This window comes from Dendrobium catenatum, unplaced genomic scaffold (genome assembly GCF_001605985.2).
Source record: "Dendrobium catenatum unplaced genomic scaffold, ASM160598v2 original_scaffold_125794, whole genome shotgun sequence".
In the NCBI taxonomy this organism is placed as follows: Eukaryota; Viridiplantae; Streptophyta; class Magnoliopsida; order Asparagales; family Orchidaceae; genus Dendrobium; species Dendrobium catenatum.
In genome coordinates this window covers 286,941-299,980 of record NW_021444229.1, presented here as the reverse complement: position 1 = coordinate 299,980, position 13,040 = coordinate 286,941, and the positions used below count along the sequence as shown (strand labels likewise).

At 35.8% G+C, this 13,040-nt stretch overlaps 1 protein-coding gene across 1 annotated transcript; it reads right to left on the bottom strand.

Annotated features, from left to right (window-relative positions):
* Positions 1–11,161: 11,161 nt before the first annotated feature.
* LOC110100606 lies at positions 11,162–12,715 on the bottom strand. The gene is made up of 3 exons (XM_020828187.2): positions 11,873–12,715; positions 11,664–11,731; positions 11,162–11,578 (listed from the first exon to the last, which is right to left on the bottom strand). Exons 1-2 carry the CDS (start codon positions 12,482–12,484, stop codon positions 11,669–11,671), a joined length of 675 nt encoding a protein of 224 aa, XP_020683846.1. The 5' UTR covers positions 12,485–12,715; the 3' UTR covers positions 11,162–11,578; positions 11,664–11,668.
* Between the last annotated feature and the right edge of the window lie 325 nt (positions 12,716–13,040).

Below are 13,040 nucleotides of genomic sequence, written 5' to 3'. Positions count from 1 at the left end.
ATCGGCATAAATTTTGTTTAATATTGTTCTCTAAAAATTAAGCATGCAAATTCCTTAAAGCAACTTATCGTCGCATGTACGTTCGACATAAGAGGGGCTCGAGGTGCTACGGACCACGTTACTATGAGGCAGCGGTGAGCGGACGATGTGGAGGTTCCCGAGTTCACGACTGCATGGCAATGAACGAGGCAGAGTTTAGCCAGAGGCTCGCGATTTGGCTCGAGCTCGTTTACAGGTGGGACAAGTTAAGTTCGAGCTCATCTTTTGAGCTCGAGCTCGAGTTCGTGCCGACCTTCTGACTGACGAGCCAAGCTCGATAAGACGACTATTAGACTTGTTTACACCCTTAACCATCAATCATCAATGTTACCCATTGTCAGTCATCTTTTACTAAATCAAATCGAGAATTTCGATATTAACATGACATAATAGAGAAAAAAAAATTATATAGCAACCTCTTGTAGCGGGATAAAGGCCTCTTCTTGTTATTATTTTTTATTGGATACTAAATGAATCAATTTGTTAGATGATTCTAACTAGAAAAATTAAATTTGAGCGTAAATTGATAAGTTCAAGTTCAAGCTGGATTTGATCTTCACTTGACTCTCTATACCTCTAATTGTGGATATCTGGAAGTACAAGGAGTTAGTCGATAGAGGCCTGGGCGTGGTCTTGTTTGGTCTCGGGCTTAAGCCCACTAACCCTCATTACTATATACTTAACTTCATTTAATAAACACAAACAAAATCAAAGTCTTATGAGACTTAGGTTTCGTTTGAGATAGTTTTTTTACTGTTTTCTAAAACAAATTTCTAGTAAAAATAATAAAAAAATTGTCTTAAATGAAACCTCATACTGATAGGCCGAAGTTCTCTAAAATCTAACACTCGAGTGCTGAAAATTTTGATAGAAATTTAAATAAAAAGAAATTTTATTTTATGTGCCCTAAAATGTACAATTTATACAAATATACCTACCTCTAATGATTTATTTGAAAAAAAAAATTATGATTGAAAGCTTATTTTAAATAAAATTATGATGAAATTATAATCTTTAATGTTCGTGAGTTGTTTACTGAAGTCGTAAACTTTTCAAAATCAATTTGATTTTAAATTGATCAAACTTCTTCGAACATGATTTGAACTAAAGTTCGAATATTTTAAACGATCAGGATTTAGTAGATGCCTAGTCCCACATGCCATTTAAAATGATCAAATTTATTTTAAACTAAAAAAATTGGGTCAACTTCATCAAAATTTTAGTCTCTATAAATCTAAAAGTGGATTTAGTAGATTTACTTTGAGATGAGTGCAATATAAATTTTAATTGATCTCCAATTATTTTGAGGCCATCTCAAAGCAAATCCAATAATTTGAAGATCCATCATGATCAAAATTTTATCAGGATATTCTAACTCGAATTTTTTTTCGATTTTATACTAAGTGTTGCAGAGATAAGGATACTTAGGTGGATGAGTGACTTTATCCTTAGAGATACAATACGAAATGAGCATATACGTGAAAAGGCTGGAGTAGCTCCGTGGAAGATAAGATCAGAGAGAATTGCTGATGGGGACATCAGCAGGAGATTCCAGAACGTCTATCACCAGAAGCATCGAAGATCGATGGCTACGATTAAGAGCTTGTATTTTTTTTTTCATGTATTAGCTTATGTTATTTCAAGTTGGATGATTGTACCCTTGCTTATGTATTATTTTGAGTTGTAGCACCGAGGGCATTTCAGTCATTTCTTTTCTTTTCTCTTTGAGGCCTATATATAAGGCCCATAGTTTTGTATTAGATTTAATGCTTGATTAATGAAAAATATTTCTGGCTTTCTTCTTTTGAGCTTGTGAGTTCTTGAGTGGTGAAGTCCCAAGGTGTGGGCAAAAGAAACACCCACCAGTCGTCGGAAGTGTCCCCCGCTCGTGGTTCAACTCCTTCCTTTGCTTCAATTCGCCAACCATCTTGTGAAAGCCTTCTTTTTTTTCTTTTCTTTTATGTTTTGGTCTGATTTGAGATTTCCTTCCAGGTTTGTCCGGACGAAATTGGGATCGTCCGGGACGAACAGTTAAAACATTGACAACCCGAGACATCGTCCTAGGACGAAAATAATTATCGTTCGTACGAAGGCAACCCGAGGGCACCGTCCAGGGACGGAATTAATTATCGTCTGTAAGATCAGCCTACCAAGGAGATCATCCCAGGACGAACCAAGGAAATCATCCGGACGATCAAGTTCTTTAAGTATCTGAAATAAGATATTTTGAAGAGATAGAAAGGGCAGAAGAGAGAAAACGAAGGGAAGAGGAAGAAATCCACGTTTTGGGCGTCTTCGATCTGTTTTCATCCGTCGTCGTAGTTGGGAAAGTTGATCGACTCGAGGTAAGGAACATTATACCTTTCTCAATTTTCAGAAATATGATTTTTTACGGATTTATTTTTAAGATTTTGTTTCCGTTAGCAGAAAACGGGTATATCTTTGCACCGGTAAAACTTTTACAGCGTAACTTTTGGTATGTTGTAGAGATTATAATTTTACATGTTTTGAGTATTTTCTAGAAGTTTTTCACGAGGTATTTTGAATTCTGTGAAGTTTTTATCGAATAGAAAATTATCTAGATGTTGAAAAATATTGCTTCAGTACAATGAAAGTCTTCAAATGATGTTTTACACAATCTATGATAATTTGATAATTTTTTGAAACTATGAATTTTTTATCCGTTGAATTTCTGTTGTATGTCGTTATACTCTATTACGATTTTCTGATACAAATCTGATTTCTCTGAATCTGATATGATTTAATGTTTAATATGATTTGAATGATATCAGAAGGGAGTTTATAAGGGGTCAGAATCCTTTGAGATTATTTCTGTGTCTGGGAAAGGAGGCATAAGGGGTCAGAATCCTTTAAAATTCTATCTGTGTCAGAGAATATGAAAATGAATTCTGATCTAATAATTCAGTATATCTGATATATTCTGATATATTCTTGTGTTGTAAGCACAAAGGGAGGCATAAGAGGCTAGAATCCTTTGAGATTCTATGTGTCAGGGAAGGGAGGCATAAGGGGCCAGAATCCTTTGAGATTCTGTCTGGGTCAGGGATATGTGATCTGATGTGTGATTTGATATATGATTTGAAAAATGTGATTTGTGATTTATATGATTCTGTGATACGAATTTGATTCAGCCCTTCTGTATCTGTTATTTGATTTTTCATATGATTATCTATTCTGTGTGAATATCTGAAGTCTGTTTATTTATCAGTTCTGTATGAATATCTGCATTATGTCTGATTTCTATATGATTATCTGAATTCTGTGCCAGAATATCGAACCATGAACGAAGAAAGGCATGAGATTTGAATAAACTGTTTTTAAAGCTTTTTGTGAGTATTTTGGAATGAGTTTCTGGAGATTTTGATCGGCTAGTGTAATCTTGCTGAGCTGTTAGCTCACTATGGTCATCTTCGTGGTTTTCAAGTTCTAGGAAAGGGAAGGAGGTTTTGGACTAGCCGTTCTATATCTGATCTGAGATTAGGTATTTTTGTACTTTTAATTTTTGTACGGCCGTGACTATTCTGCTTTTCTATTCTATACTTTCTATTTATAGCCATGCACTGTAATGTATATGATTATTTTGATGAAAGAAAGAAGAAAATGTTGGATGAGCTTTTCAGTATATTTGGATGTTTGTAGTAGCTCTGTGTTTCTGTAGTCCTGTGTATATTGGAAGAAAGTCTGAAAACAAATTCCAAAGCTAGATCCTGGATTCATCCGTCGCGACTCAACGCGATGGGATTCGTTCCGATCAGGTTGGGTTGTGACACATCCCCCCCCCCCCCCCCCTCGCCCGCGGCCTAGCCCATAGACCCGCATCTCTCCCAACCCCACTTCTAGCTGCCGACCCCCTCCACCTTGGCCCTTATAATGATGCTTTCATTACATGCCTAAATTAGCCTAATTAATTTGGGAAAGATTTTAATTCAATTTAAATTTCAAATACTTTCCTAAATTAACCAAGTTAAATTAAGAAAATTCCTAAAATTAAGTCTAATTTAATTTTAAATTAGATTTTAGGTCATTATTTTTTTTCATAAATTGGATTAATGAATTAGGAAGCTTTAAATTCCCTCACATTCTCTCCTCACATTCTTTCCTCTGGCCCTATAACACCTCACTCCTCTCTCTATTTTCATTAACCTTATTTGAATTTTAAATTCAAATTTTCAAAATTCAAAACCCTTTCCTATTTCCATCAAATCTGAAATTAATTACAGATTATTAGTTGTCCCTCCATATCCCAAGCCTTAACCCTAACTTCACAAAACAACCCCTTCCCTCCCTTGGCCGACCCTATCCCCTCTTTCCCCTTCTTGGATTTTTTTCATTCATGAGTTATACCCAAAAGAAAGAGAAGACAATCATTCCTTCCCAACTTTCTTGGCCGATCGCGAGCGTGACCATGAATTCGTCTACGACAACCAAGGTTTGGTGGATATTCTTCAATCCCCTTTCTTCAATCTCAATTTGGACGTTGATGACTTCATCGAAAATTACATCGATCGCATCCTATTCACGTTGGCACCTTCGATCGAAGAACATCTACCCTCCGGACATTGGCGAATCGTCGGACATCCATCTGCATCTCCCCTTCCGACTAACTTTCCGTGGATCAAGACACATAGCGTCCTATCACTTTTAGTGTCATCATTAGGATTGTTGAGATTCTCTTTCTACTAAGAACTTTCCAAAAGCGTAAGTGAGGGAAACTCCATGTGACTTTTCTAAATGTTAAGTTGTGGATTTAAAGTTTACAACATTTAAATTTATGCTTATGATTGAGATTATTTTAAGTTTTTTTTTATTATTCTAATGTGTAACTAAACACCATAACAATATCAATTCTTTAAATTCCTAAGATCTCATCTAGTGAAACATTAGTTTATTGTTACTTCGCTTAAATCAAGCTTTTATAAATTTCTAACACAATTCCTAATTTGTTTCACATCAGTCACCTTTAGATGGTTTGGTCACATAAAACAGAGACATTATGATTGGGGGTATCGTATTGGACCTGACCCAAAAATTTCGAGTTTGGGTTGACCAGAACCAGAAACGGGTCAAGTTTGTGTTCAATAATTCGACCCGTTTCAAAAATCAGGTTGGGTTTGGGTTAACCTGAAATTGACCCGAAAACTCGATGTTGACCCGACAACCCGAGATTCACAAGTTTTTTACCCAAAAAAAGCGGAGATTGACCCTTTTTTGGACCCGAAAACTATCAATTTTTTGTTGGCACTGGTCATTCGGGTCTGGTCGGGTTGACCCAGACCCAAAGCGGGTCGGGTTCAAGTCTGAAAAACTGACCTGTTAGCAAAAACAAGTCATGTTCGAGTTGACCCTAATAGTAACGGGTTAGTTTCGAGGTCGACCCAAACCTGACCCCTGACCTGAAATTGACACCCCTACTTCTGATGACCCGGTTAGGAAAGTTGAGGTATTAAAACTTATGTTAAGAAAGTTAGAGGTAGACCTTAAAAGACTTGATTAGAAAATATTAGAAATTATATTTCTTTATTAAATTTAAATGAGAATTTGATTTTTAAAAGGATACAATGACGAAAAATGATTCATGTAGCCGACCCCACGTAGTGGAACAAATGCTTGATATTGTTGTTGTTATATACACCACAAAACTCAAAAATAAAGAATTTCATTTTTCACATTCACGGTGACATTGTTGAACTTGGATGAGATCCAACAATTTATCGGCGGCTCTGATGAAATCCAATGAGATCCAACATGCTACGAAAATCTGCAACTAATTCAACGCACTCCAACAAAGTTTTGAAGACGTAAATCTGTGGTGACCATCAACGGACCTCTATCAAATTTTCTGTCAAGGGCTCAAGGCTTTGGCAAGCTCCAAATATATCTATATATATAAGGAAGACAGGATCCAACAGAATAAAAGAAATAGATTTTCAAATCCATCATTATAAAAACTAAACATTGCAAGACCACAAAGATTTTAAAGAAATCCAAAGAAATGAGTTTATTTCTTCTTACTACAAAAGAAAATATTCTATCTCTAGAAAAATAAAGAGAGTAAATTGGTATAAAATGTTAACCAGACAAGTTTAATGGGTGATCTGGGCCTAATCAAAGCTTAAAACCTTCTAAGTTTTGAGCCAGAGCCAATATGGTCTCATGCGTTAAGGCCTACTGGGATGATCAAGAACCTTTTTTTTTTTTCACCATAGAAAATAAAAAGTTAGATGGCTTGTATTGTGAGTAAAACAAGGCATGAGGTGCTCTTTTTAGATAACAAATCTCCCTATGAGGGGCGTGAGCGTCACAAATCTCACTTGGCAGCAGCTAGCGTGCGTCGAAATGGTGGGATCCTCAAGAAAAAGAAGAGAAGCAAAGGTATGGCATAAATGCTGAGAAATAAGTGAAATTTAATTCAATCATGAGAGCAAAAAAGAATAGAAAACAAAACAAACAAAAAAATATAAACGCACAAAAAAAATTAAAAAAAAAATTTATACAAGTTCAACTAAACGATTGATATGTCATGTTGACACCACTGCAGATTTCAATATGATTTTGGCTTCATTTGGGATAGTTTTTTTATTGCTTTCGAAAATAACTTTTTAGTTACTAAAAAACTGTTTTAAAAAGCAACAAGAAAGCTGTCCCAAACAAAACCTTAGTCTTCATTTGGGACAGCTTCCTTACTCCTTTAAGAAGCAATAAAAAAGTCATATTCATTTGGGACAGCTTCCTTACTGTTTTAAGAATAGTAAAAAAGCGTCCCAAACTAAGCCTTTGAATACATTAACATGAATGTCAACTTATGATTAAGACTATCAAACATGTTTTCTTCGTTAAAAAAAAAAAAAAAGGTTCCACAACATTTCAATCAAACGCCTCTAGTAGTATGTTCAACAATTTCAAGAGAGGAATCAATCATATTTAGCAAATCGATGAGGCTGCAAGTTGAAATAATCTGAAATGGGCAGCACAACACAGTTATGTACTGGCAAAATTTAGTGCATTGTTTCAATGAGACAGTAAGACAAAAAAGCTTAACACAGTTGATAAAATCGATTCTTGCATTACTTCATCCAATGAAACTAACTAAAGTTAAAATTGATGAAGATTTACTGAGATAAAACACAAGGTACTGGAGATGGATGACATTATAAAAACAGAAAAGAAGTAATCAAACTTGGACAAAATCAGCAGTCAGAAGATGCATGAAACCTTTCTTAATTGGAAAGATTTTGGCTTTATTTGGGACGGCTTTCGTACTGCTTCGTGAAACAGATTTTCAGTACAAAAATTAAAACTTTTATATTAGAAAGCTCTTGTAAATAGTAGTAAGAAAGCCGTCCCAAACGAAGCCGTTATCTGTATGGAAATCCAATTCTACTATATGTTCTTAGATTGAGTCTGCAGATAGAATGCATGTATTAAACAGGACCACATTCAACTAGAAATTACCTTGGAATGATGAGAACTCTGACAACATTTTGAATGGAATAAATAATTAACAATATACAAAATTCAGCAAAAATCAACAAAAGAGGGCTAAGAAAAACAATTTTTAGCTCTAACTTTGACGTCCTACAACAAGTTATTCTCTCGAAAGAAATGTTGCCTTGTAAATCAATGAATAAAGCATTAACTATCCTATGTAGAGAAGTACCAAACAAAAGTCATGCACAAACCCTCTATTGATATAAATTTTACATTTCAAGTTGTCCATATTTGATTGATATGCTGAAGGGTTAGTCTCTGTTGCAATATCAGTACTGACAGTTGTATCAGTTCTATGATCCACTTTCAATCAAAAAAGGTCAAATCCATGGGTACAATATAACAATTATCATTCATAATTCTATGATTAAAAGATCAACACTAATGTTTTTTTTTTTTCCACAGCTATGCTAAAAGAGGTTCCACATGTGTTATTTCCACGCATCTTCAAGCTTAAGTGGTTTCTCTAAAGCCACCTCATTGGAATTGACACAAATGCTAACCATATTTTTTTATTCAGATCTAGCTATGTGATGTTGAGGCATCTTTTTCTTATAGTCTAATTACCACACAGTAAAGCCTTTTTCAGATTATATGTAAATCTAGCAATGGAGAAACTTCTTAACTATGATGGGTAGATATTTCTCTCAAAGAGATAACAGTGTCCGACATGTATCAGCACAATACTTATTCAACATGCCTTTGACACATCTCGAGCATGTTGAAGATGTGACCAATTAAAAATATTAAAAAACAAGTTGGATACGCGTGTTTTAAATATTTTATGAAAAAAAAATTAAATGTAAGTTTTTATATTTCAATTTTTTATTTATTAAAACATAAAAATTATATTTCTTATTTCATCTCCACAGCCTCAAATTAATCACTCGCACTCAATGCCTCCTTTCCTAAACATTCTTATTTTCATTTCTCATTGGCTTGTCGTGGCTAGGGCTTCACAACGTCTGATGTCTTCTCAACATCAACATCTAACATCATCATCATAACATCAACATTTCAAAACCAGCTCAACATCAAAGTCTGACATTGTCTTGACATTAACGCTCAAAGCCAGTAATTTCTATACCCATAATTACGCCCCTGTGCCATCTCAACATCTAATCTTTGCATAACGTCATCTCAAAATCGACGCCCGTTGCCATGGGAAAGAGGGGAGGGGTCGGCTATAGAGATGGGGGAGGCTGTTAGGGTTTCGGGAGATTAGGTTAGGATGGAGTGTTGAAGAGATTTATTCAAAATCTGAAATTAATTTCAGATTTGAGTAAATTTGGATGGAGGTTAATTTGAATTTGGATTTTGAATCAAGTGTATTGAATGCATTAAAATAGCATTAAAGGGGATTCCACCCTAGTAGGGCCGGCGGCATGTGAGAGGGGGAGGAGGGGTTAGGGAGATTTAATCACTTTCCAAATGAGTTTGAAATTTGTGGGGGGAAAATAATGAGTCATCCAATCAAATTCCGTTTGAATTTTGAATTCGAAAAACTTCCTTATTTAGACTTTTGCAAATAAGGAAAGTTTTGAATTTCGAAATTTTAGGAATGTGAAGTGTGGAAGCTAGTGGGTGAAAGGATGTGAGGGATAAGGGGAAGGATATGGGGCCGGCGGCTTGGGGAAGAGCTAAGGCTGGCGGGTGAGGGAAGAAAAGATGAACAGAGATGAAGGAGGTAGACCACGAGTCACGGACTCTTCCAATGACTGGTGGGTATTGCGCTCGCCCTTACCTCGGGCTCTCTCTCTTCTCTCTAGTGCACACACAAGATGAAGAAAAAGACAAACAACAAAATTTCATTCAAAATATTCCTTTTCCTCATTACAATAGAAATGACCTATATATAGGTCTCAACATAAAAGAAGAAACAAAAACTAAATTGCCCTCAGGGCTACAACATGACTCAACTCATAATAGGGGTACAATAGGAATACTAAAAGAAAATAAAATGCATAAATATTTAAAAATATAAACTCTGAATCGTGGCCGTCGATCTGCGATTCTTCCGGCGATACACATGTTTGAACCTGTGATCGATGTCCTCATCAATCTCAACATCAAATTCTGATATTGTCTTGACATTAACACTCAAAGCCAACAATTTTTATACCCATAATTACGCCCCCGTGCCATCTCAACATCTAATCTTTGTATAACGTCATCTCAAAATCGACGCCCGTTGCCATTCCACGATATCGATGCTCAACTCTCGACACAAATTGACAAATAACATCAAAAAATGTCTAATAGAGCATTAATTTGTCATATTAAATAAGTAAACAATACTTTAAATAGAACTCAAATGCCAGGTATACAGTTTGCAGACATGTCTTCAACAAATTGATTTTGTTGTGCAAAAAAATAGTATTACTTATCTAAATTAGAGATGCTGATGATTCACTATTAAGTAGGTTCAATTCCAATTCAAGATCCACTTAAACTGATTCTTACTGATCACGTCGAGTCAGGTGTAGCAATAGGCTAAATTGGTAGGAGAGCTAGCTTGGCTCATTAACTTCAATTCAATTTTCATCTGAACTATGTTCATTTTTTCATATACGCTAATGCATATATGCATGCACATAGCCACATATTCATACACTAATGCATATATATTTCAACTTGATCTAAAACTATCTCAATTTTATCCGAGATTAGCTCAATTTAAGCTTATGTTCAATCATGGCTTAGTATTCGGCTTTTTTTTTTTTTTTTTTTTTTTTTTTGGCTTTTTTTGCTTAGTATTCGGCTTGATAATTCTGATCTGAGCAAAAATCATCCTGATTTTCCAATGTACTTCTATTTCCGGATCAAAATTGCATACTTTATTTGAATGAGTTCAGTTTTTAAGCATTAATCCAACTCAACTCAAATTAGGATATAATATTCAATCATGCAATGAAGACTCAAAGTGATAATGTACTAATCATAGGCTAATAAAAATCTTAACTAATAAAATAACTTTGCACCTAATGAATGACATTTTATAGTTAGTAATGATACCAACCAATTTTCAAGTTAGAAATATGTTCTGCAATACCCTTGAACATACAGATAACAAAAATGAAAATAACAGTAATAATACTAATAATAAACAAATGGCTTTCAAACTTCTAGATATAATATTAAATAAAGTATTATTTATCATAAGGAAAAACTTTAAATCCATGTAGAAAGTTCTCATGTTTAAAAGAAAAAGATATCAAGCTACTCTCATCCTTTGTTTTTGATCTATCTTTTCCACTGTGAATCAGTTACAAGGATTCCAATGAAGTTAATTTCCAGATTCTCATGACCGTAATTAAATTCCATCCCTCTAAGAATTAATGTTGCTTAAATGTATTTCTTTGAGAGAAAAATCATATGTTAGGCCCGCCCATGGAGAAATGTGTTTTTTTCCAAAAATAAACTTGAATTAACTAATTCTGTTTGTCTGTAACAATAAAGAGAACGGTGACTCAAAAAAAAAAAAAAAATCTTCTCCCGCATTTCTTATTTTAGGAAGAGGAGAAGCTGGCTATTGTTAAAGAAACTAATTTTCCTAAAAAATCAGAAAGGGGGTAGGAAGAATCTTTGAAATTTCTTCCATGAAAAGATAAAAGCCTTTTAAATTTTGCTTACTAGGCTCAAATGCACAAACTAGTTCATTACATATGACCAACGAAATGTAATATATCCTATAACAGAACTTATAATTATTGTAACAAAATAAAATGCCAGTGTTATTACATTTATTCTAGTCGGTCCTCCAACCAATAACGCTAAACTTGAACGGGCGTTTAAGAGAATGAAGCCGAAATTAGGCCGAAATTAGTCAATCAAAAAACAAAGAAAAACATGTGGGAGCTAATCTGACCAAAATGCAAGCAAGTTCTGCAACCTGTCAAATTTACAGATTGATATGGCATTCTACAGAACCATTCACATAAAGGTCATAAGTCTACGAAGTAGGCAGAACTTGAAGTAAGCCAAAAACTTTTCACCAAGATGACATCCTAAGGCACATTGTTTGATTCATCTGCAAACAAAACCAAATTTTATGTTTCTCAGTTACGAGACCAAAATTAAAAAATCAATTTTTAGGAAGAACTGTAATAAATTACCTTACTCACTCGTCTACTTTGTATGAATCCAATGTAACCTCCTCCAGCCACAAGCCAGGGAAGAGCTCCTGCAAAAATAAACGCAAAATTTAAAAATTGAGCAACAGACAACGAAAAATACAATGGAAATTCCCTCCTCCATTATAGAGAGAAGGAGAAAGAAAAGAACTAGAAGGAATTTCTTTGTTTGAAATCCCATATCTTCTCACATCGAGTTTTCGCTGCACAATCCGAGGCCTCTTTTGAGGCCTTCGAGAAGGTTTCGTTCCCTTGAGCACGTATAAATCCCTTTCGATTTCCTCACGCGAAAGGGATATGGAGAACTTCCGCCGCTGCACCTGATCCCCGCCCTCCAACATCTGATCGGCTTTTCCTGGATTACCCCTTCCAAACTGACAGTGAGAAGGAGAGATGCTAGGGCACCGATTTCGGCCGTTCTCCCCTGGAGAGAAGCACGCCGCACGCCTTTTCCTAAGATTCCACGGCATAGTCGCAGTCGTCGCAACCGTAGCGACGGCGGAAGCAGAAGCCTCCTTCTCACTGGATCCACCTTCCGGAGGCGAACTGTTCTGTAGCTTCCCGCCATGGTTATCCCTTCTGGTCTCCATATCCATCAGTGCAGTGCTCGAAAGCCCGGTTTCTGCGACGGAGTTAACGCAACGGAAAACCCGATGACAGCCCCAACTCCTCGTCGGAAAAGAGAAATTGTGTAGCGGGTACTTCAAAACCCTTCTCGCCGGTAAGCTCGGGACAGACTTATCACAGGAAGCGCCGGAGAGCTCTGTTCCCCTCCAGCCAGCTTCGCCCTCCTTCGAAACCATTACCGGAAGCCACTCTGTCGCTCGCCGGCAAACTTCAACGAACCGATCGCCGCCAGATATTCCGATAGCCCAACGGCGGCGTAAAGGAATCCGACTTGAGAATGGTTAATGCGTAAAGGAAGACTGAGGCGGAGACCGGGAGAAGAGAGGGAAGACGGCGGATGGGGGGACGCCTCACGTTCATGTGGGGGTTCTATTCTCCGTTGTGGGCTTTTATAGAGGAGGAAACGGTGCCTTGAGTTCTTCTTTCATGCGGTATCCCGCATTTTTAACTTCTATGGGCGGGGGGATGTTTACAAGCTCAAAAACCGATTGTAGCGCGTAGAGCGACCAGTGAGTTGGTTTGGTACGAGAAGATTTGAACAATTAATATGTCATATTTAAATTGAATATTTCATTGGTTAATTTTTTATTTTCAATTTATAAAAATATAAATATATCAATAGTAAGTTTATATTTATACTAAATTTTGAGAATATTTGTTATTATAACAGATAAAGATCAATATTAATAGGCTATACACCTCTTTTAATAAAATTTCACATTAGTTTTATTT